General features: G+C 37.1%; 1 protein-coding gene across 7 annotated transcripts in view; it reads left to right on the top strand.

Moving 5' to 3' along the window:
* KAT6A (lysine acetyltransferase 6A) overlaps positions 1–23,901 on the top strand; it is a 153,170-nt gene extending 129,269 nt beyond the window's left edge. For 5 of the 7 annotated variants that reach the window (XM_056813590.1, XM_056813594.1, XM_056813591.1 and 2 more), the window contains 5 exons: positions 2,174–2,405; positions 11,583–11,808; positions 13,022–13,627; positions 15,559–15,865; positions 18,608–23,901. In XM_056813590.1, coding sequence (XP_056669568.1) covers positions 2,174–2,405; positions 11,583–11,808; positions 13,022–13,627; positions 15,559–15,865; positions 18,608–21,255 — 4,019 coding nt within the window. In that variant the 3' untranslated portion in view covers positions 21,256–23,901. The remainder of the gene's footprint in view (positions 1–2,173; positions 2,406–11,582; positions 11,809–13,021; positions 13,628–15,558; positions 15,866–18,607) is intronic. The other 2 variants (XM_056813593.1, XM_056813595.1) reach the window with 1 other exon arrangement.
* Positions 23,902–26,355: the final 2,454 nt, after the last annotated feature.

Here is a 26,355-nt window from a genome sequence, read left to right as displayed (position 1 = left end):
TACTGACTATGAAAGAAAAACATTTCAAGTTTAGAGAAGTATTCAGAAATTGTTATTCCATACTGATGGTGACCTAGATAACCTAATTGCACATTTATGTAGTGTTTTTGTCGTAACACTAGTAATCATATATAACAATGAAATGATACATCTGGTGTAATTGAGGATTAAAGAAATGCATATTCATAAAGATTAGAAACAAACAGGAGAAAGGAGGAGAGAAGATATTCAGATGAAAGTCAGTAATGTAGCTTTGGTAGTATAAGAAACAACCTACAAATGGAGACCATGATGGCTTTAGGTTGCAGGACTGAGGTTGGCAGTAAAACAGCTGTAGTTTTAGAAATCTGTCTAGAATTGTTAAATCATATTATGTTAGACCTGGCCAATAATCTGGTTCTCCAACCTATTTATTTTGCAGATGAGAGAACTAAAGAACTAAATAGACTATATAAGAAAAACCCAAGAAATCATTGATATACCTATTCTTTCTTATCTCTGTGATTGTTAGCAGATTGAAGGTACTAAATTTAAGCATCAGGAAGTGCTCTACCCTTTGGTGTGAGACCTTTCCTTAGGGAAAATTAAAAAAAAAAATCTCAAAGTATTTCCATATTCATACTTCTAAACAAGTTCTAAATCCATGTGATGATAATGGTGTTAACAGTAAGCCCAGATTTTTTGCCAGCCAGTGTAAGTCAAAAGTCAATAGTAGAAAGTTTTAAAAATGTTTATCCATCTTACCTCATGTAACACATATGCTTATGAAAATTTTACTCTAAAGAGAACTAGGCAGATGGAAGTAACCATTTCTAATGAAGTCTTCTATAGAGTTTCCAACACAGTTGCTGTTGGATCTTGAGTCTAAGCCAGACTTTTATTTAGGAATACCACTTTTCAGATTTGGTTTAGACATTGGTGGCAAAGTCAAAAGGGTTTGGAGTAATGATTTTCTCATCATTTATGAAAATATAGACCATAGATCCTTCTCTCACCATTGCTCTTAATATTTTGCTTAGTTTTATCATTAAATAATAGGGAACAGTGTAATAAACATTAACTCCAGAATCAGAAGGCTTTGATTCAAAGCCTGCTTCTTGATCCTCATCTCCCTGTTATCTTTGATCACATCATCTGACCTCTCCAGTATAAAAAGAAGGTGTTGGACTAGATGACCTTTGGGGCCCTTTCGAGGCAAGTCCATGATCTCTGAGTATATGCCCTTTTAGGATGTGGTCCTGAAGCCCTAGGACATCAAACTTGGTATGAGAATGGTCACTTCAATGTAGACTCATCACATTTGGAACTATAAGGGCCTATGGAGGTCACTTAGTCTAACCTCTTTCTCAGAAAAAAGAAAGAGATCCAGAGAGATTAGCTTGCTCAAAGTTGTATGGCTATCAGAGGCAGAATTTGAACCCAGTACTGCTTATTGAAGAGGTGTAGTCCAATGAAAAAAGAACTAGGTTTTCATTCAGAGAACTTGGGTTCAATCCACTTATGACCTTTGTGACATTGGGCAGATCAGGTTATCTCTTTGGGAGTTTCCTTATCTTAAAATGAAGAGTTGGGCTAAATGATCTCCTAGCTCTAAACCTATGATCCTTTGATTCTGAATCCACTAATGCTTTCCCCTACACTCTCTGCATATGTTAGTAGAATCTCTTTTTACTGTCTTTGGCCAACAGTGAGTTAAGAAGGTATGTCATTAAGTGGTAATTCATTTTTCCCATGTATAAAATGGAAATAATATTTATCATCTCTTTAGTTCATAGGGACAATATAACCTTGATGAAGATATTACATGAATACAGAAATAGTTTTCTTCATATTTCATAATTTAAAACAAGTAACTATTGCCATCTAGTGGTCCTAACATATGCATTGCTCAGCAAAACAGGCATTAATGGCTCATTCAATGTAGGTTATTTTAAGGCTGGGTAGAATTTTGAAAATTGTTTGGTTCTAGTATAAGATCAAAATTCTTGTTAATGTAGTCTTTTAATCAGATATCCTATATTTTAAACAATACTTAAACTATTTTACATTTAAAATGATCCCCAATGTTAAACTTGGTGTCTATTGGTGATTAATATAGGTATAGTATTTTTTTTTTATAAACTAGCCTTTTTAAACTCTCTGATTACAAATTTGACTTTTGTTTTTTCCTTAGGTTATTTGTTGTCAAAGCGTGAAGGCCAAGCTGGGTCTCCAGAGAAACCATTATCTGATCTAGGTCGTCTTTCCTACATGGCTTATTGGAAAAGTGTAATATTGGAGTGCCTTTATCACCAAAATGACAAGCAAATCAGCATTAAAAAATTAAGCAAATTGACTGGAATCTGTCCTCAAGACATTACTTCCACACTCCATCACCTACGAATGCTGGACTTCCGTAGTGACCAGTGAGTATAGTATTTCCTCATAGAGCTAGTCATGGCCAGTGTTTGTACCAATTTTTTTTCCCCTCCACTCAATCACTCTACTAAAACTTTGCTCTTGGAGGTTACCAATGTCCTCCTTGCTGACAACTTTTTTCTTTTCTTTTTTCCTTTTCTCAGCTCCTATTCTTCTTGACTTTTGAGACAATGTGGGTACTGATCATTCTGTTTTCTTTGAAACTCTTTTTGAGGCTTCTGGACTCTAGGTTATCTTTATTTTGCTTTTAGTAGTAGAAAGAAACCTGGATGAGAGAGAACCTGGAATTGAATCCTATCTCTATCATTTTATCTCTTATGTGACTTTGGTTACTTTGCTTTTCCTTTCTGAGCCTCAATTTCTTCTTCTGTAAAATAAGGGGGGTAGAAGTTGGGGTAGGGGTTAAACAAGATAACCTATATAGTCTCTTCTGATTCTATATTTAGGATGATAAACTTCTTTGACTTTTATAAATTGCTTAGTCTTTGCTTTTCTCTTCCTTTTTCTCTATACCTAGTCTCTCAGAAAACAACCATTTTCAGCACTTCAGTTATTACCTCTGTTTGTATAATTCTATGAATCTGATATCAAATTTGTGTAACCAGTTCTTTCACATTCATATTTGACAATTTCCTTTCACATATTGCTATCACTTTAGATTCAAGATACCCAGAATTCAACTCAACATCTCTTCCATCCTTCACATTTCCCTTCACACTGGCTCTTCTCCTAGTACTCTATTTCTATCTATTGAATCAACATTTTCTCTATTCAAGGGCTATCCTTGAATCTTCCTTTCTTGAAAATTCTTTATATTTGATTAGTTACCAAGTTGTCTCTTTTCTTCTATTTAAATGTTTCTTTTATTTTCTTCCCTCCTAGCAGGATCTTAGTCTGAATTTCCAACATTTCTCTCATAGATTATTATAGTAAAGTCACCTGACAGTTTCTGCCTCCAGTCTTTTTGTCCTCTGTTTTGTCCTTCACATGAGCACCAGATTAGTAATTTAAAAATACTCTTCTCATTATGTCACTCAACTGCTCAAAAACCCCCAGTAATTTCTCAGTGCCTGTAGCATGGGTTTAGCAAAATACAGCTGCTGACAATGTTTTGGTACATCTCTGAGCTAAGAATGGTTTTTACATTTTAAAATCCAATTAAAATGTTGCTTAAAAATGTGAGGGTGTATAGGCCTTATAAAAACAGGTTGTAGGGATTTGGACTGCTACTGGTAGTTTGCCCACAGGGTAAAGTTCAAGTTGTCCCAGTTTGGCATTTGGTATTCTCCAATTATGGCCCCTGCCTACTCAGTCCAGTCTTACTATCCACTAATCTCCAACACAAGCTTTTTTCTCCAAATAGGCCATTTCCCCCCATTCTTCTGCAAAACATCACCCTTATGCCATCCTCTTGGTCTTTTGTTCATGCTGTTTCATATTGTTTGGAAGTCCATCCTTTCTCCCTCTGAAAATGTTAACCATTCCATGGGACCCAGCTCAAGTTTCACTTTCTTGAATAACATCTTCCTTTGCTATTCTATTCTAGTTTACTCTCCCTAACCTTTATTGTTGTTTCTACCATCAATTTTGGCATTTAATTCACATTCTGTCTTATGTTATTTCACATACCTATTATATGTTTCTTGAGGGGGGTAAAATGTGCCTAATATTTATTTTATATCCCTGCAGCTTAGCACCTAGTCAGGGTCCAGTAGATATTTGATGATTTGAATTAATAACTCTTATAGTACTTAGATTGGCCACAATAAGCTTTTTTTTTTTTTAACTGATTCTGTCTTAGAATTAATACTAAGTATCAGATCCAAGGCAGAAGAGTGATAAGAGGTAGTCAGTTGGGGTTAAGTGACTTGCCCAGGGTCACACAGCTAGGAAGTGTCATTTGGATTTGAACTCAGGGTCTCCCGTCTCTAGGCCTTATTTTCTGTCCACAGAGCCACCTAACTGCCTCCATAATAAGTTTTTATCTTCATATAAGCATGTAACATGAGAACTTTTTTCTGCTACTTAGTTATTAATGTTCTAGGGTTTTTTTAAGCTTTAAAAATTGAGTTTTATTAAATTTCAACCATTACAATGCCTCTTCTTAATATTCTGTGTGACAAAATGGGAAGTACACATAACATACTTCTTCTGTGCACATAAGTACAATGACTGCCTCTAGCAAAAGTCCTTGGGATGTGTGATTGAGTTGTGAGCTGGAATAGTTATGTGGCGCCCCCCCCTTTTCTTTTAAATTAAATTATATATATTTTATGTTTGTTTTGTTAGTCAGCAGATAACTGCCTTTTTACCCCACCTTCCTCAACTCTCTCATAGAGAATAAAAGAAAAACAAAAAGATTGCAAACAGATAGTAAAGCAATAACACATTTTTGCATTGAGCATGTTATAATTGTATTATATATAATTATCTTATTCTCAGTCTGAGTCCTTCAACCCTCTGTTAGGTAGGTGGCATGTTTTATAAATATCCTCTGGAATTCTGGTTGATCATTACACTAATCAATTGCTAAGGTTTTCAAACTTATTTGTTTTTATTATATCATTGTCATTGTAATTAATGTTTTCCTGATTTCTGTTCACTTTATTCATCATTAATTCATACATATCTTCCAGGTGTCTCTGAAACTCCTTTTTGTCTTTTCTTACAAAACAATAGTATTCTATCATATTTCTGTACCATGACTTGTTCAGCTTTTCCCCAATGTATGGGCAGCTCCAAAGACATAATAGAACCTCTCATAAACCTTATCTAATTAGACTTCCTCTATGACTTCCAGGGTTCAGAGTGGACATATGTCATCTCATATTTAAATGTAAGCAGTTTGTCCTAGTTCAGTCCCTTATGATTGTTTATTTGTGTTCACCTTTTTTATATTTCTCTTGACTCCTGTGTTTGAATATCAGTGTTTCTACAGAGCCCTAATCTTTTCATCAAAAATACTTGGAAGACCTTTTTCTCCCTCCCAGCCTGGCTGCCAATCCGCTGAGCCACCTATCTGCCCTAGAAAACTTCTATTTCACAACATTTTTTTCACCTCTATAATTATTCTCAATTTTACTGGATTAAAGGTGATATCTATATCTATTGCTTCGTAGAATATTTTATGCCAAGTACCCTTCTCCCTTGATGGTAGTAGCTGCTAATTTATGTGGCCTTGACTATTACTCTTTAGTACTGGAATTTATCTTTCTGACTGTTTGCAACATTTTTTCTTTGACCTGGAAGATCTAGATTTTTGACTTCTGAAGGTTGCTTTCAGGAGATAATCAGTATATTCTTTCTACTTCTACTTTACCCCTGTGGTTCTAAGAGGTTTGGGCAGTTTCCTTTTTCTTTTAAGCTCTTACTTTTTTAATTTAAAACAAAGAATGCTATCTAGCCATCTCTAATGAAAGAACTGTTGGAGTTGGAATTCAGATAAAAATTAAATTTTAAAAAATTTAAGGGGGCAGCTGGGTAGCTCAGTGGATGGAGAACCAGGCCTAGAGACGGGAGGTCCTGGGTCCAAATCTGGCCTCAGACACTTCCCAGCTGGGTGACCCTGGACAAGTCACTTGACCCCCATTGCCTAGCCCTTACCACTCTTCTGCCTTGGAGCCAATATACAGTATTGACTCCAGGACGGAAGGTAAGGGTTTAAAAAAAAATTTTTTTTAATTACTTTTTCCCCCTTTAGTTTATTCATGTTTTTTGGGTTTTACATGAGTATTCTCTTAGAACAGTGATCAATATGGAAGTGTGTTTTGCATGACAAGTGTAACCTGAATCAAATTGCTTACCATCTTTGGGAGGGGGAGGGAAGGGAGTAAGGGAGACAATTTGGGGTCTTACAATTTGGAAAACATATTGAAAATTATTATTATATGTAATTATGAAAGTAAAAAAACCTTAAAAATGAATAAATAAAACCTATACCTTCCTTCTTAGACTCTATGCCCTGTGTTGATTCTAGAATACTAGCAAGGTCTAGGCAGTAATGGACTTATTCATGGTCACGCAATCTAGGACCTTCTGTCTTCAGACCTGATTCTCTTTCCACTGAACCACCTAATTGCCCAGTTTCTTTTTAAGATTTCTTGGTCTTTGAAGGCTGGTTTCTTTTTAAGGTAATGGTGTTCCATAGATTCTTAAATTTTTTCTACATCTTCTCTTTTCTAGGTCCTTTGTATTTAAAACAAGATACCTTTTATTTCCTTCTATTTTTCAATCTTTTGATTTTGTTTTAATTTTTTTTGGTGGAGTCATTGACTCAATCTATTTAGTGTATTTTAATTTTGAGAGAGTTTGTTGCCTGGGCAGGATTTTGTACTTCTTGTGTCAAGCTATTAATTCCCTTTATAGTTTTTTCTTCCATGACTCTCATTTCTTTTCCATCCCTCTCTTCCCCCCTCAAGTGCTCTCATTTAATTTATGAAAACACTTAAAACTCTTTTTTAAAACTCTCATTTCAGCTCTTCCAGGAATTCTAGTTGAACTTGTTTCCAAGTTTGTTTGTTTTTAAATTCTCTTACACTATGGGTGTTTTGGAGTCATTCTCTTCTTCTGTGTTTATGTCTTAAGCATCTCTGCCACCATAATACCTCTTTATGGTAGGATTCTTTTTTGTTTACTCATTCTTCCAGCTTATAACCTAACTTTGTACTTGATGTTAGGTTTAGGTTCTGCATACTTCTAGAGAGAAGGTCTGAGCTGGTCTGACTGTTGATACTTCTTGTGGTAATGAATGTTGTATTTTTACAGGATTTCAGGGACAAGCTGGAGATCTAGAAGCTTTTAGTGTTCCCAGAAGGGTCTGATCCCAGACACAGTCTTATTGTTGCCCCGTCTAGTTTGAATTGTACAAGTTTATGACTTGGGTTTGGATCTGAGCAACAGTCCATGGGCTTAGTCCATTTTGAGTTTCAATAGACTGTTACTGGTCCAGAAGCTCTTTTTGTTGAGTGACAGAATTACAGGCTTTCCTTTGGTTTGGGATTTCTGTCCTGGTTATTCTTTTGTAGTTTCAAACTAGAGAAGATGAGGGAACTGAGATCCTTCTCCACTCTGTGGTCTGAGCCATATCACAGCTTTTGGCTTCTGAACCGTCTCCTTTATTGATACTCTATCAAGGTCTCCTTATCCAGGAATAGCAGATGCCCCCTTTTTAGTTTGCCCTGGATCTGTGACCTGGAAAGGTTAGTCAGCATGAAGCTGTCTGTTGGTACCTGTTAACTGCACTCTATATACTTTGGTCAGAGTCTGGGACCTCGTCTTGCCTCATTGCACAGCCTCTTCCTGTATAATAAATAGGTCTAGTCTCCTAGCTAGTGCTCTTCTCCAGTGTCTGTAGACTAAGCCCTTAATTTCTACCCAGCCAGATTCCTTTGGACTTTTCCATCATATCCTTAGGAACCTTATCATCTTGCAAGATGACATCAGTCCTGCTACTCAGATCTCATTAGGATCCTCTTACTTGAGACCTCTTGGGTTAGAAAGTGAAGCAGAGAATTTTGTTCCCATACCTCTTAAGAAAATGCCTAGACTAACCATCTCTTCATTTTCTACCTAGCCACATGTCTTTGGACTTCTCCATCAAGTCCCATTACTATCCCCACACCTCTTCTCAGCTTCCTTTTATGAATTGTCTTCCTCCATCAGATTGTAAGGGTAGGAACTGTCTTTTTCATATCTGTATCTTCAGTGCTTAGCACAATGGTAGGCATTTAGTTACATGTTTATTGACTGAATGACTGTTGATCACAGGTATTTATTGTCTACCATCTGGCAGGGATTAGACTAGATGCTGATACTAATACAAAGATTAAAATAACCCCCTGATCAAAAGGAGCTTACTTCCTAAGAGGTAGGACAAGTCCCCCATCCCTGCCCCCCTTAACTACAAAGTAGTTAAAGAGAAGGTATTTTCATAGGAGATTGTTAGCAGTTGGGAACATCAAGGAGGACTTCATGTACAAAGCAGAGCTTTAGCTTAGTCTTTAAAGGAAAGTAGGAATTTTAAGAGGTAGAGATGGGGAGGGGGAACATTCTAATAACTTGAATGCAAAGATGTGGAAATGGATGAAGAATAGAGTGGACCAGTTAGCTTGACTGCAGAATGAAGGAAGAGAAGTAATGTCTAATGAGTCAGGAAAGAGAGAGGTTGGTGCCCAGTTTATGATGAGTTTAGTGAAACAGAGGAGTGTATATTATGTGGTAGAACAGTGGTTCTCAAACTTTTTGGTGTCATTATCCCCTTATAATCTTTTTTTTTTAAACCCTTTTTTTTTTAGAATTTGTACTAAGTATCAGAAGAGCAGTAAGGGCTAGCCAATTGGGGGTTAATTGATTTGCCCAGAAGCACATAGCTAAGAAGTATCTGAGGCCAGATTTGGACCCAGGACCTCTGGTCTTTTGGCCTGGCTCTCTATCCTTGAGTTATCTAGCTAACCCCTCTCCCCCCTAATAGTCTTAAAAGTTATTGAGGACCTTTTTATATCCTTGAAAATGATTCCAAAGAGATTTTGTTTATGTGGATTGTTGATGTTTGCTGTATTAGAAATTAAAACTGATAAAATTTTGAAATATTCATCCATTTGAAGAACAGTGATAATAAAATTATTATGTATTAGCACAAATATTTTTTTGAAAAATATTTTCCAAAACAAAAAAAAAAATTAGTGAAAATGAGATGATTTGCACATTTTTCCAAATTTCTTTAATGTCTGGTGTAATAGCTGGATTCTCATATCTTCTACATTCATTCTGTTGTGATTCTATTATTTTTATATGAATTGAAAAAGAGGATTTTGGGAGATGTTAGTAGAAGTACAAATGGCAAGAGATGGCAATGAATTGCACATGTGAGATGAAGGAGAATGAAGATATAACAATGGTACAGACTTAGGAGACTTGCATGTTGATGTTACCTTTATCAGAGATAGGATAGATTAAAAAAAGGAAGAGTTTTAGAGGGAAATAATAATAGTAATAACAATTTATAAAGAACTTTACATGTGTTATCTAATTCCGAAAGATAATTAATTTTTGGACACATTGAATTTGCGTTATCTCTGGGACATCAAGTGTGAAATATCTAATAGGCTTATTGTTAATGACAGGACTAACTCTTAGGAGAGAGACTAAGATTAGGTATATAGATTTGGGAATCATCTACATAAAGATAGTAGTTAAACCTTTGAGAATTAATGAGGTTTCCAAGAGAAAATGTAGAGAAAGAAGAGAAAAAGGCTTACTATAGAATTTGGGGAATTCCTGGTTAGGGATTGTGATATGAATGAATAACTTACAAAGGAGATTGAGAAAGAGCAGTCAGTTAGGTAAGAGTTGACCAGTCAACACACATAGTGTCACAAAATCCCATAGAGGAGAGAGTACTACCTAGGAGCAAAGGGTGATCAAAAAAAGTAAATGATAGCATTTATATTGCACTTTATGGTTTGCAAAGCACATTTTTAAAAATTTCGTTTTGTCCTCACTGCCATTCCTTTGCAGTAGTGCAGTTGCTTATTTCCATTTTTAAGATGAGGAAACTGAGGAAGACTTCTGTGACTTGCCTTGGATCACAGAGCTAGTAAGCATCTGAAGCTGAATTTGAACCTCAGGTCTTCCTAACTGCAGATCTGATATTCTCTTGTGCCACCTTGATACCTATGATATAATAGATAGGCTGAGAAAGATCAGAAATGAAAAAAAGCTCATCAGATTTGGTGATTAAGACATTATTGGTAACTGTGGAGAGAGCAGTTTCAGTTGAATGATAAGATTGAAGGTTATGTTGCAGCTTGTTGAGTAAATAAGAGAATAAGGAAAAATTAGAAGCAAAGAGGGGAGTTAAGTTTTAAGAGTTGGCTAAGAAAGAGAGGAGAGTATATTATTTTAGCTTGAGAAGATGGTAGATTCTAGTGAACGTTTCTTAAGCACAAGAAAGAGACTTGAGCATTCTTGAAAGTTCTCATCAGTCTAATTGGAGGAGGGGAAAGAGGAAATGAGAAAGTTTGGAATAGTTTATGTCTGAAGTGAGATAGGGAATCAAGTAGTGAGGAATAAAAGGAATGTCATGCTGAATTGAGGGCCCAGCTGAAGTTGGAAAATATGAATGTAATAATTATTAGCATGATTATAAGACTTCCTTCAGCTTTATTCAGCATTCTGTGAATAGTAATAGGGAAGGTAGACAAGTAGAATAACCCAAGGCTGAAATTTGATGAAAGATCAGTTATAATTATTGTATCTTAAAACCTCCATTATTATTTTGCTGATTTTGTTCTTATTCCATTTGAATTTAGTCTGAATTTATACATGAAATGAGTCCTAAAAACCTTTCCCATCAGTTTAGCAATATTCAACCCAATTAGAAGGAATGTTATTAAACTCCATTATGATTTTATTATTACATATTTCCATACCTCTCTTATACCAGTTAGTAGTTTTCTGTCTTGTGTTGTAGCTACTTATTTTTTCTATTTGACCATAAGCTTCTTGAGGACTGAGATTATCTTATTTTTCTTGAATTATTATAGTAAAAACTGATTAGTATGATAATAAACTGTGACTGATGACAGTCAGGAGGTAACATTGATTAAGTGCCTACTTTATGAACAAGTACTCCTAGGGACACTGGTGTGATTTGTGCCTCAAAGAGCTTACATTCCTTAGAAATTTGGGGAGAGAAAATAGAAACATGTGAGAAGTTAGCTAATAATACAAATGGAGGATATCAATCATAAGGTAATGTGAGGTTAATACCAAAATTGTTACAAATATTAGGTGCTATGGGATCTAAAAGTATGGTGAAAATCACTGTGAGCTTGGAGTGTTCTGAGAAGTATATGCAGAGTGAAGGATTTCAGCTAAGTCTTGAAGAATGAATAGTTGTGGGTAGGTAAAATGGAAGGTGAAAATATAAACAGATTTGTAAGACTTGTTCAGAGGACAGTGAAGAGCCTTTGTATGGTGATATTTGAGGATTTGGCCCTCATCATGTACATTTCTTGGTCTTTTTAGTTTGACTGGCTGCTTCTTTCTAAAGTAGGATACATGAAACATCTGTCATCATCATCATTACCTAAATTTCTTTGTAGCCAGGTTATTTGTAGCTTTTTATTCATTGTGTGTACCCTACACATCATTGACTACTGTAGACTTTTTCCTGATTACAGATTTGTGATTATCCGCCGGGAAAAACTGATCCAGGATCATATGGCAAAGCTTCAAGTGAATTTGAGACCTGTAGATGTAGATCCTGAATGCTTGCGTTGGACTCCTGTCATTGTCTCCAATTCTGTAGTCTCAGAAGAAGAGGAAGATGATGCAGAGGAAGGTGAAAATGAAGAGCAACAATGCCAGGAAAAGGAACTGGATTCCAGCGTAAGGGCATAAGTAAAGGTTCTCCTGTCCCCTCCCCTCCAGGTCAAAAGCATCTTGAGAGATATTACATGACACTGGAAAGCATACTGGGTTTCGAGTCAGGATATGAGTTCAGATCCTACCTCTGTCTAAAACATGCAAGGGAGAAAGATTAGGTGACTTCTAAAGCTTCTTTCTGCTCCTAATCTGTGATCCTATTATTCTTGTGTTTCAAGTTGACATCAGTTTGTGATATATATTATATAAAATTTCATAATTTACCTTTGTAGTCTGCTCATTAAAATTGATGTACATATTTAGTTATTTAAAAATAGAACTTTTTGGAAGATTGGTAGGTATACTGTAAAGAAATAACACTGAGTTTGAAATCATAAAACCTGACTTCAGATTTTAGTGCTGCCTCTTACTAAAAAGCTATTTTAGACTTGTGTGACCCCGGCCAAGTCACTTAACTTCAAATGCCTACCTTTTATCGCTCTTCTGTCTTAGAACCATTACTTAGTATTGATTCTAAGATGGAAGGTAAGGGTTTAAAAAATAAACTGATTTTGGGCAAATCATCTCATCTCTCTGGGCTTCAGTTTCTTTATCTGTAAAAATAGAGCATTGGAAAAGATGACTTTTAAAGTCTCTTCCAGCTCTAAGTTATTGATCTTATGATCTATATTTTGTTATTCTTAGCTGCTATTAATGGCATCAAAATGATTCTAATGTGTTTCATATGGAGATTCTGTTTTGAAATTATAGGTGGACACTTAATTTCTGAGCAATGCAGGTTACCTAGTAATTAAGGAAAACATGATTCTGAAAATAAGGCATAATGAATTGGGGAGAGACAGAGTGTCAGAGAGAGCGAGGAGTCAGTCAGTCAATCTGTGGTCTCTGAATGTGGTAAATATTAAAATTGTATAAATATCTCCCTGTCAAAAAACTGTATTTTGTAGATTTTTAAATATTACATCATACATTGCAGAGAAAACATTTTCAATTCTGTATGACTATGGATGCATTTCAGGTCAATTAGGTTCTGGATCTTATATTAAATGTCTAAGTATTTTTAAAAGCTAGATGTTATTTTAGCTTACATTTTCCTTTTTCTTAACAACTTTCTTTCCTGCCTTGTCTTAGCACCTAAAATGTTGGAGGAGGTAGGCATAACCAGTAGGAGACTGAAAAAACTAACTAAGGTTAATTTTTATTTTTTTGGAATCAGATGGCAAAGCCAGTGTCTTGGGAGAAAAAAGAAGATTCTTATTCAATAGAGAATGAAAAGAAACCAGATATTATTGTACCAGCCAATTCTACACGACTAAACAAGGAAGTTCTCCCCCTGGATAGTCTTCCAGCAAATAGTCAGCCATCTCGGAGAGGTCGATGGGGACGAAAGAACAAAAAAGTCCGAGAGCCTTTTAGTGAGAAAGAGTCTAAACTGCCCTTGGAAGAAACACCATCAGTTCCTCGGGGGCGATATGGTGAATGTGAGGAAAAATCTGAAGCCTCCCAGGAGCAGTTTACTGAGAGTGAAGAGCATTCGGCAGCTTTAGAAGGGCGGTTTGGCAAAGATGAAAAGCCAGAAGTTCCTAAAAGGCGAATAAATGAAAGTGTGGAGATGTGGTCCTCCCGAGGACCACTGAAGAAAAGCCCAGAACCTCTCAAGTGCAGAATACCAGATGGAAGTGATAGGTTGCCTCACCGATATAATGATGGAGACAGAGCCATTTTGAGGGGCTTTAGTGAGAGTAGTGAAGAGGAAGAAGAACCTGAGAGTCCTCGGTCAAATTCACCACCTGTGCTTACTAAACCCACATTAAAACGAAAGGTATAGTGCATTATATTTCCTGTCTTCTGATTGTAGCTTAAAATGTGGGTTTACCTCTTCCTGGAATATTGCCAGAACTAAATCATATTTACAAATACATATTTACAAAAAAAATGTACAAAAAAACCAAAAATCATTGTTGATTTTTATCTTTAAAATTATATGCATTTGTGGAATGCAGCCACTGATTGTTATTCCAGGCATAGATTTGATTTGTATATCATTCTATGATGGATAAAGAAAATATTTCTATATAACCTTCAGGAATTGGCTCAAAGATTATGTGCTTATTTAAAAGCAATTAAATAACAGACCTTTGGTTTGAAGTTTAAACTATAGTTCGCAAGGGAATTGAAACACTTGAAGTTTGCAAAGATGGGGTGGGGGCGTTTATGATGAGGCAGCAGAGCCAATCAAGTTAGGAGGAAAGTGGATGGGACTCTTCTCTGGAGACCCTCAGAAGATGGGATGGCTCTGCCATTCTTCCTGTAATTCCTATCCTCCCCACCAGTCTCTCTCATGGTTCGCCTTCCCTCCTTGAATGTTTTAGTTAAATGGACCCTTTTCTAAACACAATGATTTTTTTAGTAGGTGCTGTTCTGAGCAATAGTAACCCTGGCAAGAGTCAAAGGGAGTCATTAAGCTATGTAATTGTGTACATTAGGGAGTATTCTGTTAGGAATGCCACCCACAGCATAACGTGAGCCAGCCAGAGTGCCTTCACCTCTATTGGCTATGCAAATTTCTAGGCACCTCTGTAGGTGTCTGGTTCAGGACCAAGATTCCAGATTCATTGCCAGGCCCACTCCAGTTCAAAACCATATGGTAGGATTCATTTCTTCAGCAGTATAATTTTTCATAATATTTGAAAATTATGTTTGCTAATAGGAAAATTAAAATGGAAATGGAAGGAATGGAGTTCTGACTCTGGTTCTGTGGTTAACTACACGATCACAAAACACATTTCTTAGTTTTCATGGCTTATTTTGCACTTTCTGTAACTTGGAAAGAGTCTCTTTTTGTTTCTCTCCCACAGAAGGTCATTAAAAGGCATTATCAATAAGATACTATGTAATGCCCTTTCAGGGTCCTAATAAAATAACATTAAATAAATTAGAATTAATATTAGTAATCTCTTGTCATTGTACTGTCAGATTCATTCTGTAGCTAATGCTTTTTGTGACACGTTTAATGGAGCAAAATTGCTTTTATTTCTGAATAGCTTCGTTAACACCAAGTAATAATTTAGCATTTCTGTCTAGTCATCTTTTTTCTAGCACAGCTTCCTCTTTACAAACATTTTAGATTTATACTTATGTTCTATTAACCTTATTTTTCTTTTCTTCCTCCCTCCCCCACCCCCTTTAACCTACATAAGATCTATAAGGCAATGTTTTTGTGTCTTCATTTGATTCTTGAGGCATGGAGAAATTATGCATTACCTCTGGGTAGAGGGAAGATTACTTACGTACTGAAGGTCTTTTTCCTTTTTCCAGGCTGTTCCTTTTCTTCAAATAGTCTGAAATAAACGTAATGAATTATATCTGAACATTGGGAGGATCACATGAGATTACATGTAAAGCAGTTTGCAAACCTTAAATCTCTTTATAAATGTTGACTTGTTATTATTTTTAGACACGCCAGTTTAATCTATTTAGCAACAATCAATTGCTCTTCATCTATGTAACCAGTTATATTATATGTATAACATCTAACTTAGGAAGATTTCATACACATTAGAAAAATCTAATAGTAGACAGTAATGCATCCTTTCTATCTTCCAAAACATACTGTGAAATGGGGGGCGGGAGGAACCACACCTGTCACCAACAGAAATGGAAATTTTCCTTTTATTAAATTGTCTCACTTCTGATTATGGTGGTTTGGTTTGATTGATAGTACTAAAAGAATTCTTTTATTTAAAAAAATAGAAACCAATTCTTCATCGGAGGAGGAGAGTCCGAAAGCGAAAACACCACAATAGCAGTGTGGTCACAGAAACTATCTCTGAGACCACAGAAGTTTTAGATGAACCTTTTGAAGATTCTGACTCTGAGAGGCCAATGCCAAGATTAGAGCCTACATTTGAAATTGATGAAGAGGAGGAAGAAGAGGATGAAAACGAACTCTTTCCCAGAGGATACTTTCATCGTTTGCCCTCACAAGAGGTTCTTCGGCATCGACCTTCTTCTAAGAGGAAATCTAAAGATGAAGAGGAAGAATCAGATGATGCTGATGGTATGTGAGGTGGAACTTTTTAATTATCTGTTCTTATAATTCAGACTATATAACCATCTTTAAAGAATTTTAAAAAGGAATTCCACAAATCCTGAATTAATTTATATAATTCTCTTGCCAAGTTTATAAAAGTATAACTTTGGGAACCCTATAATATTTCTCTTTGGTAATCCTTCCATGTATAATCTTTCTTTCCCTTCCTATGAGTAATTTCACTCACTGACCCATTCTTCTTCATGACCTTTTTTACCTTTTTTTCACTGATAGTTGGATTGTGAACTATTTTATTTTATTTTTTTTTTACTGTGAACTGATATTTTAAATGACAATACATCCTGTGGATTGTATTAAGTAATAAAAATTAATTAGGTTAGCCAGAGTTGGCCCTAGGAAAAAAATAAACTGCAAATTTGCTTTGCATTCTTATGATTGATTTTCTAAAGATTTTATTTGGTATCTTTAGAAGATAGTAGTCAAAAGGGGATTGGGAGTGGGTGGTGGGTGGGGATAGGAACCAGACCTGTGATTTCATTGGTATAGGAAACTCTATACCAAAGTAGTTTGGCACCTTCTCTGATGTTTACATATAGTTTTAAAGAGTTATCTAAGAATGATTTGCCCAGTGCCCTATACCCAATTATGTGTCAGGTGGGATTTGGACTATAGCCTTTGAAGGTTTAAGGCCAGCTCTCTTTCCATTCTGGCACACCACCTCTCACAGTAGTCAGATGCAAGTCAAATAATAAATCACGTGGTAATTTATTCCTGCATGTTTAACTTTTCCCCTTTCATTTGGCATTCTTCTACAGTTAAGTTCCCCAGCCATCTTTTACTGTTTAGACATTCTCTTATCTCTTATGATAGATTCTCTTTTCTTTATAAGTTTTTGCTTTAACAATTTATATGTATATATTTTAACCTATTTTTCACTGTATGTTTACTTTTGTCTATTATACTTATTCCTCCATTCACCAGGCAGAAAGCATGTGTTCTCTCTCTCTTGTTTTTTTTTCAATAAGGATTTATAACAAGGTCTCTCTAGCTTTCTGGAATGTTGTAAGAAACTATCTGAAGTAATAAAGTTGGTAGCTATAAAGAAATCTATACAGGTAAAAAAATCTTAAGCAGAAAAAGGAAAGTTGGATGATTTATTCTTTGTATTACAGATTCATTTTAAAGGAGAGAGAAGAACTTGAAAATAGAACTCTGGTTATTTTTGTCTTTCTAAAGCTTCTGACAGATCTAACCATGTCACTTTCCTACTAAATAAAATCCCTGTCACCTCCAGGATTAAATACAAAAATCTTCTTTTTGGCATTCAGAGCTCTTCATAACCTCATCCTCTCCAGTCTTCTTATACCTTACTTCCTACCACATCCATTGATACTGATCTCTCCTTGTTGTTTCACAAATGAGACATTCCATCTCTTAGCTCTGGCCATTCTGTCTGGCTGTCCTCCATGTCTGAAGCAGTCTCCATCCTCATTTCTGCCTCTTGGCTTCCTTCAAGTCCCAGCTAAAATCCCATTTTTCTATAAGAAGCTTTTCTTCATCCTCTTTAATTCTAGCACTTCCCTTTGTTAATTATTTCCTATTTATCTTGGATATAACTTTGTTTTTATTTGCTTGACTCAGATTAGATTTTGAGCTCCTTGAGGGCAGGGGCTGTCTTTTGCCTCTTTTTGTATCCCTACTCCTAAGTACAGAAACTAATACATAGCGCAGAGACTTAATAAATGCTTATTTGATCAACTGAAAAAGGTGACTTGAAGCTAGGATAATTATTGTTTCTCATTTCTCAAAAATCCAAACCTCACTATTCTAGATGAACATTCATATAGTTGTGATTTCATATGATTCATCATTACTTATATTGTTTTCTGTGAAATAGTTGTAGGATTCTGACACTGGATAGGACCTTAAAACATCATCTTGCCAGCCTCATTTTGCAAAGGAGAAAACTAAAGCCAGGACTATGTCTCCTAGGTTCTTTACTTCTTAGTCCAGTGCTCATTTAGTTACACTAAAGTGTCCTGTACACATGCTTTGGGATTTGCTTGTATATCAAATTCCTAGGAATATAGTACTTGAAACATCTGTTATAGGATTGATGAGTTACCCAAAGGAATGAATCGAACATTAATGAATTAATGATAGTAACAGTAGTTTTCATAGCCCAGAACAATACTTTAGAGTAGAGAACTATCTCAAGATTTTGTAATCTGCAATTTGTGAATGACCTTTTTTATAAATTTTGCTGATGTAGAAAAGGAAAAAAAAGGTTGGGTTAATCTGTGAGCATTTTTGTCTCATAGAAAAACAATGTTAAATATTAAATAGTGGTAGACCACATGTTTGCCTGGATTTCATTGACAGCTATGCCAGTTTACTTTGTCTTGGTTTCCTTAGCCATATAGACAGTATATTCTGTATTCTCATTCTCATTCTCATTCTCTCCCTCCCTCCCTCTCTCTCTCTCTCTCTCTCTCTCTCTCTCTCTCTCTCTCTCTCTCTCTCTCTCTCACTCAGGTAAGGGCCAGGTAATGGAGGTTAAGTGATTTGCCCAGGTTCACAATAATTTTTTGTGAGTTGTTCAATAGTCAATGAGCTACATCGATGCCCCCTCTCTAAGGAGTTTGTGATTATATATAACATCATCTCTGTAAAATATTTTTAGTTTCTCAAGGAAAGGCTAGAAAAAAAATTCAAAGCCCAGTAACTGTTTTTTTGTTTCCTCCACAGGCACCCCTATCCTGAAGCCAGTATCCATGTTGAGAAAATGTGATGTGAAGGATTCCGCACTTGAGCCAGATACTTCTACACCTTTGAAAAAGAAAAAAGGATGGCCCAAAGGCAAAAGTCGTAAACCAATCCACTGGAAGAAAAGGCCTGGCCGAAAACCAGGGTTCAAGCTGAACCGAGAAATGATAACAGTATCTACTCAAGAATGTAGAGCTGATTCCATGGTACCCCTTCCTAAGCCTGGACGTAAGCCCAAAATTCAAGAGAAAGAAGAGGCTGCTAAACCAAAAGAAGACTTGCCCCTTGCTGAAGAAAGGAAGGAGAATGATATGCTTGGAGACATAGAAGAGGGAGGAGAGGGAGAAGAAGAAGATACAACCAGCAGTGAAGTAAGAGCATCTTCCCCAGTGGACAGTCGTGGTAGCCCAGTGACAGAATCTAAAGAACCTGAGATAGAAGAAGAAGAAGTTGAGGAGAAACCCCGGGTTTTAGAAGAAGAACAAAGGCAATCAGAGGAAGAGCAGCCAGAGTTGGAAGAGCAGGAACATGAAGAAGAGGATGAGGTGACCCTTGGAACAAACCAGAATGAGGACCATGATGCAGATGATGAAGATGATGGTCATCTAGAATCCACAAAGAAAAAGGAATCTGAGGAACAGACAATTAGAGAAGGCGTCAAGGAGGAACCTGGGGGTCAGGAATCTTTTTTAGAAGCAAATACACAGAACAATAGAGAGGAAATAAAGAGCAAAAATGAAACAGAACCAGATTCTGAGGAAGAACAAACTTCCCACGAGACATCAGTTGTTTCAGAACATATGCCAGGGTCTGAGGATGATCATGAAGAAGAAACAAATACTAAGGAGGAATTAATTGAATTAAAAGAAGAAGAAGAGATTCCTCATAGTGAATTGGATTTGGAAACAGTGCAAGCGGTACAGTCACTGACCCAGGAAGAAAGCAATGAACACGATGGGACATACCAGGACTGTGAAGAAACACTTGCGGCTTGTCAGACTTTGCAAAGTTATACCCAAGCTGATGAAGACCCTCAGATATCAATGGTTGAAGACTGCCATGCTTCGGAACACAACAGCCCAATATCTTCTGTTCAGTCTCATCCTAGCCAATCGGTCCGTTCAGTCAGCAGTCCCAATGTGCCTGCTCTTGAGAGTGGTTATACCCAGATCAGCCCTGAGCAAGGATCCCTGTCCGCACCCTCTATGCAGAACATGGAGACCAGCCCCATGATGGATGTGCCTTCGGTGTCAGACCACTCTCAGCAGGTGGTGGACAGTGGCTTCAGTGACCTGGGTAGCATTGAGAGCACCACAGAAAATTATGAGAACCCTAGCAGCTATGATTCCACAATGGGTGGCAGCATTTGTGGAAATAACTCTTCTCAGAGCAGTTGCTCTTATGGAGGGTTGTCCTCCTCCAGTAGCCTCACTCAGAACAGTTGTGTTGTCACTCAGCAAATGGCCAATATGGGCAGTAGCTGTAGCATGATGCAGCAGAACAGTGTGCAACCTGCCACCAACTGTAACATCAAGTCACCTCAGAGTTGTGTGGTGGAAAGGCCACCAAGTAACCAGCAGCAGCAGCCACCGCCACCCCAGCAGCAGCAGCAACAGCAGCAGCAGCAGCCAGCACCGCCACCCCCCCAGCAGCAGCCCCAGCCCCAGCCCCAGCCCCAGCCTCCTCAGCCCCCTCCACCCCCCCAGCAGCAGCCTCCGCTGTCACAGTGTAGTATGAATAACAGCTTCACTCCAGCCCCAATGATCATGGAAATACCGGAATCCGGAAGCACTGGGAACATAAGTATCTATGAAAGGATTCCAGGGGATTTTGGTGCCAGCAGCTACTCCCAACCATCAGCCACCTTCAGTTTAGCCAAGTTGCAGCAGCTGACTAACACCATTATGGACCCACATGCCATGCCTTATAGCCATTCTCCTGCTGTGACTTCCTATGCAACCAGTGTTTCTTTATCCAACACAGGACTGGCTCAGCTAGCTCCATCCCATCCATTAGCTGGGGCCCCTCAAGCACAAGCCACCATGACACCACCCCCAAACCTGGCATCTACTACCATGAACCTCACATCACCTCTGCTTCAGTGCAACATGTCTGCCACCAACATTGGCATTCCCCACACTCAGAGGTTGCAAGGGCAAATGCCAGTCAAGGGGCATATTTCCATCCGTTCTAAATCAGCACCACTGCCCTCGGCAGCTGCTCACCAGCAGCAGCTTTATGGTCGCAGCCCGCCAGCAGTTGCCATGCAGGCTGGCCCACGTGCATTAGCTGTTCAGCGTGGCATGAACATGGGGGTTAACTTAATGCCAACGACCCCCTATAATGTCAATTCCATGAATATGAACACTTTGAATGCCATGAACAGTTACCGAATGACACAGCCCATGATGAACAGCAGTTACCATAGTAACCCTGCCTACATGAACCAGACAGCACAGTATCCTATGCAGATGCAGATGGGAATGATGGGGAGCCAGGCCTATACCCAGCAGCCTATGCAGCCAAACCCTCATGGGAACATGATGTACACTGGCCCCTCCCATCACAGCTACATGAATACTGCTGGCGTGCCCAAGCAGTCTCTTAATGGACCTTACATGAGAAGATGAGCAAGATGAACTTGCAGTTTAAAAACTTAAATATATATAAATAAAGGAACCTTTTATACTGACAAACCAGAGAAAATGGACCTTTTTCCAGTTAAAATATTGCTGTAGATTTAGAGGGATTTTTCTTTGGTTTATTTTAATTTTTAGAAAGCCTGGTCTTTTTTTTTTTTGGTTCATTTTGTTCTGGGTTTTGGTTTTCTTCACAATCCTGAAACATTTTACAGTAGAATTCGTCTAAAAATGGATTTAGGGAGGGGGGAACCATGCACAAAATCTTTTCATAATTAAAAAGAGCCTTACTTTCTTTACATACCACGTGGACAGAATTTGTGTAAAAGTGAATTTATCTTTATTTTATTTTAAAATGTATGTTCCCCCCTCACTGTGTGCAGCTCCCAATGTTGTCATTTTTAAGTGTTAGCTATACATCTCGAGGGTTAAGCAGACCCTTCCCTCCAAACCCAACCTTTCATTTCCTACTTCATTCCAGCAGGAGGCACTTATGGGAGGCTCGGAAGGGGACATGGAGAACAACCCAAACTCCTTAAACTTATTGTTATTATTATTATTAATATTATTATTATTATTAAAGTGAGGCAGGAAATATTTCTCCTCTTTAAATCCCCTCCTCTCCTTATACATACCTCTTGAACCTTTCCCACATCTTTTTCTTTGTAGAAGAATTTCATTGGAATGTTTGTTTTGCTTAAACCAAGTATAATGTAATTTTCTAATATTCTCATCCAGCACTCAGAGACACAAAAAATGCTGTTTCATCTTACAGCCGTATCTCTGAGGAATGCTGTTTGCAATCCAAATCTAGTCATTGTATGAATTTAGAAGTTCAACTGACCATCAAGAAGACGAAATTGACCTCTTCTTTTTAACCACCTAGTGAATCAGCCATAAATCTCATAATCCATCAGAATTCTTATTTTTAGTATGTACTTTGAAATGCTAAGGGTCTTGATTCTTGAGCCTTCAAATCTGACTGAATTCAAATAGCAGTCTCCAGTGGTTTGCCTCTTTTTAAATTACATTATTCACTAAGCATCAGTGGAAAAACTATACATTTCAGTGAATTAAAAAAAATCTGAAAATTTTTTGTCACTATTTATTTAATGTTGAAAGGAATAATGAGAAATGTCTGTGTTTCCTAAGGGAATTTATGACATGAGTTATATAACTGTTCAAATAGCACATACCTCCAGTTTCCCAGGTCTTTTGAGAATTTTTTTCCTAAGTTCATCCCCTGTGAATTAGAGTGTATCAACCCATCTCCTTTGAGTGATTGACTAGAAGAAGGACAGGCCACCAGCACAATTCCACAGTCTAGTCAGCAGGATTTCAGTAAGTTAACATGTTGTTCCAGCCCCATTCTCCTTCCCCTTGTACAATCAGTTCTCCATTATTTTTCTGATATTCTATTCTGGGATAGAAAAAGACATTTTCCATCAGTGAAAAGATGGAAACTGCTATACTATTTTGTATATGCAGTCACAATCCGAAAGGGAGAAATATTGCTTAATACTCATAAGCGTGTTATCTCCTTTATTTGTATATTTTATATAGATAAAATTTTAAAAGTACTAATTAGGCATTAAAAATTTTCAAATGCACAGATTATTGGGTTTTTTTCTCCAGATGCACTTAAATTGACTTTCCCAATTAAGTGTTAGATAGAAAAGGCAGAATTCCACATCTTATTGCTATTAATTTGAGCATGTGCAAGGCTGTGTAGGACCCAGTTTCTCTGTATATACTATTCCAATTCCCAATCATCTATGTAGAAAGTGCACTGTGCTGCCCTCTCCTTCCTACATCTTCAGCTGTGTCATTGCTTCCTGGTTGGGTTGGGGTGGGGGGCGGGATGGGAGGTATATTGGGAGGAGGGTGGGTCAAGGCAGAAGGAGAAGCTGTTGAAACGAGGGCCGTGAATTCAGTTTCTTTTGGTTTGCGGTTGTGTTTGATTTGGTTTCTTTCTTTAAAAAAAAAAAATCAATCGGGCAGCTCCCTTTTCCACAAGCCTCTTTGTGACTGTAGAACTATTGTAGAGAAAAACGTTCTTTTCTATATTATAAAAGAAATTATCCAACACAGTAATATTGGTACCTGTCATTTTTTCACTTCTGTTTAAAAAAAAATGTATTTTTAGCAAGATAACTTGGGTAATCTTCTAAAAGAAATTAAAAAAAAACTCACTGTTAGTGACTTTGATGCCTTTTAAAATAAGAGCTTTTTCATTTCATTCCATCTTTAAAATTTTTTATCTTTGTTGTAGAATATTAAAAACTATTTTAAGAAAGATAAAATTCTCTTTAAAGAGATCTCTAGAGTGTGTGAATAGAGCTCCAGATGCCTCTAAAAGCCGCATGTACAAATGAAGCTAAGTCTATTCCTGTCTGTTTATATTTGCTTTTCCTGTTTTGTAACCTCTTTGTACTTTGTTCATGGTGACTTGTAAGCTAAGGGGAAGGGGTGCCTAGATGCCTTTGTAATTCTCCATGTCATGCGCTCCTGGGCCATTTGGCCTCCCTTCCTCTCCTTGTATGTAATATCACTTTTTTTTCCCTTTCTAGCAAGTACTTTCAAAAGAACTCTGTACATTTTAACATAAAAAAATAAATTATGTTGAGCCATTTTGGATGTCTGTCTTGCCTGTGGAATTCTTCCTCCCCTAATGTTTTTAATCTTTGATTTGATAATTGTTCAACTTTGTTCACATAGCAGATGTGTAAAAAGGGGCCAATTTGTTTTCTTTTGAAACTCTGATTTTCATTCAGATAGTGCTAAATGGCCAGTGATATAAAGTTGGCTTTTTTTTTCTCACTAGAAAATTGCATAGCATTTTATTGGTTGGGTTTTGGGGAAATCCTTTTGGCAGGAAGAGTCCTGGACTTTGAACCACAGAGAATTGCCTGAAATGACCATGTCAGACAATTCTTACACTTTGATTTGGGGAGGGGGGGGAAGATCAGGGTTCCAGCTCTACTATTAGACATATATAACCTAGTTTTTGTTCTAGCTATAAAGATTAAAAATGTATCCTCTATTCTCAACTTCTTGTCTGATTATATGGTCTAGAGTAATTTGCCACTTCCTATTAATTCAGTCTGGGTAAGAGTTCCAGAACCTTTTGTAGCTTTGTGCATCTTTCTGCTTCACTATAATTCAAATTAAATATTTAAATGCCTCACATGCAAGGCATGTTGACCAGCACATAGAAAATGCATAGTTGAATATAATGTAGGCATTACTATCGAGTTAACATTTAATCAACTAACATTTTTTAAGGATTTGCTATATACCAGGCACTGTTTCGTTGTTATTTTTCCTCTGCCCCAAAGCCAAGACTGGCATACATATTTGCTATGTGCCCTTTCAAACACTAAAATTAATACTAAGTGCCCCTTACAGTTCACAAAATACTTTATATCATCCAACTTGATGCTTTCAAACCATTTTGACAAAGTGTGTTTTACCCCTTTTACAGATTAAGGAACTGAGATCCAGAGAAACTGAGTCAGGGCCACACTAATGACCCAGTTTTTCTTGGTTTCATGTCCAGTACTCTATCCACTAAGCCACAACTGGCATTATGATAGGAATAAATATTTGCCCTTGATAGAAATTTTAGACAGTGGAAGAAAAATTACAAAACGTTAAATTTTACTCTGATAGCTTAAGTATTAAGAATGTGAACTTGGGCGTTGGTAGTTGTACTGGCAATGAGTTCCTTTTAGGGGCAGTATCAAGTTAATTGAAGATCTTTGTGGTTACCACTGCTATAGATAGATAAAAAAATGGAAATGATTTATCAAGAAAGCAGCAAATACCCACTATGTGCTGTTAGAGGCTCGTAATGCAAATGTGCCTGTAGAAGCTTATATTCCACTCAAGGGATACAAAGTAAATGAAGGTTATATGAATAACTAAGGCACTGGAGTAGCAGTGGCCCTTGAGCTGAGCCTCGAAGGGAGGCAGGGGCTCTGAAAAGTGTGAGTGAAAACAGATGTGGAGACCAATTTGCACAAATACAGAGAACAGATAATATTTTCTATTGAGAACAGCAGTTTGAGTGAATTTGATAAGGTTGAGTGATGAGTTTGGAAAGACAGGTTGGAGGGGCAGTGAGGTGGCTCAGTAGCTAAAGAGCCAAATCTGGTGATAGGAAGACCTGGGTTCAAATGTGACCTCAGATATTTCCTAGTTCTATGACCCTGGGCAAGTCACTTAACCTCAGTTGCCCAGGCCTTACCTCTATTCTGCCTTGGAATGATACTTGGCATTGATTCTAAGACATAAGGTGAGAGTTTTTTTTTTTTAAGAGTGAAAGGCTAGAATTAGACTGAAAGACTTTAAATGTCAGAGGAGTTTGTATTTTTTCCTAAAGGTAATGGAGAGCCATTGTTGCTTCTTGAGCAGAGGCATGCCATGGCCAGACATAACACTTTAGATCTATAAATTGGCATATAATGCAGAGATTGGCATTCAGAAGGGAGAGACAAGATACAGAAAAGCTGTAAGTTAAACCATTGTGTTAGCCTAGGTGAGAGGTAATGAGAGTCTGGGGAGATGAGAGAAGGGGAGAGATTTGGGAGCGTGTGTTGACGATACAGAATCGATAAGACTGATAGCTCAGTATGGTTGGGGAGGAGGCTGTTAGTGAGAATGAAGAGTTAGAATGGGGATTAGGTTGTGAATTTGGGTGACCAGAAAGATGATACCACCCTTGACAGAAATAGGAAAGTTAGGTTGGAAGCACAGATTTAGGAGAAAAGAGAATGAGTGTTTTTTTCATTTTGAGATTCAGATAAAGAATTGTCCATGTATAAGAATTCCTTATCAATTTAAAATTTTTTATTCTTTATTGCTCATCGATTTTTAAAAATAGAAACCTCTGTGGCACAACTAAAATAAAATTTGCTTCGCAAAATTTCAGCTTAAACACTTTTAGGGAGTTACACCCATATTTACTGCCTATTTCATTTTGTGTTGCTATCCATGTGAAGTCAGGAAAGCTAAGCAAAGGGTTCCTTGTACATTGGTAGACTGGGGGATTCATAGGCTGACATGGATATGAATCACCCAAGACGAGAA

Source organism: Monodelphis domestica, chromosome 1 (genome assembly GCF_027887165.1).
Source record: "Monodelphis domestica isolate mMonDom1 chromosome 1, mMonDom1.pri, whole genome shotgun sequence".
Classification (NCBI taxonomy): domain Eukaryota; kingdom Metazoa; phylum Chordata; class Mammalia; order Didelphimorphia; family Didelphidae; genus Monodelphis; species Monodelphis domestica.
Note: the sequence above shows the minus strand (reverse complement) of the source record. Positions and strands in the feature narration are given on the sequence as shown.